The sequence below is a fragment of the Gavialis gangeticus genome, unplaced genomic scaffold (genome assembly GCF_001723915.1).
Source record: "Gavialis gangeticus isolate Ggan-Ray unplaced genomic scaffold, GavGan_comp1, whole genome shotgun sequence".
NCBI lineage: Eukaryota > Metazoa > Chordata > Crocodylia > Gavialidae > Gavialis > Gavialis gangeticus.
In genome coordinates, this window is record NW_017728992.1 from 142,219,325 (window position 1) to 142,219,728 (window position 404).

The following is a 404-nucleotide window of genomic DNA, read 5'->3' on the forward strand; positions in this document are numbered from 1 at the left end:
TGGAGGCCGCGGAGGAGGGGAAGGAGCTGCTGCTGCTGCCCCCGCCCCAGGACGCGGCGTCGCCCGCGGCCGCGGCCGGGCCCATGCTGGCCGAGAGGAACCGCCGGACTCTGGCCTTTCGCGGCGGCGGGGGGGGACTCCTGGCCGGCCCCTCCGCCAACAATGGCTGCGAGGCCGCGGCTTGGCCGCGGCGGCACTTCAACGGGCGGGGGGCAGACGAGGAGCTGGAGCTGGAGGGCGCCGAGGGCCTGGAGCCCGAGGGCCTGCTGGAAGGGAAGGAGCTGGTGCAGGACGGCGGCTCGCTGAGCGACAGCAGCGACGACGAGGAGGACGGCGAGGGGGGCAGCTTGGGCGACGGCAGCGGCGCGGAGGGCGGCAGCTGCAGCAGCAGCCGGCGCTCGGGC

The 404-nt window shown here is 77.2% G+C and overlaps 1 protein-coding gene across 1 annotated transcript in view; it reads left to right on the forward strand.

Moving 5' to 3' along the window:
- The window catches only part of ZBTB10 (zinc finger and BTB domain containing 10), an 84,593-nt gene that overhangs the window by 2,339 nt on the left and 81,850 nt on the right, over positions 1-404 (forward strand). Inside the window, exon 2 of the mRNA XM_019519202.1 lies at positions 6-402. Coding sequence (XP_019374747.1) covers positions 6-402 — 397 coding nt within the window. The remainder of the gene's footprint in view (positions 1-5; positions 403-404) is intronic.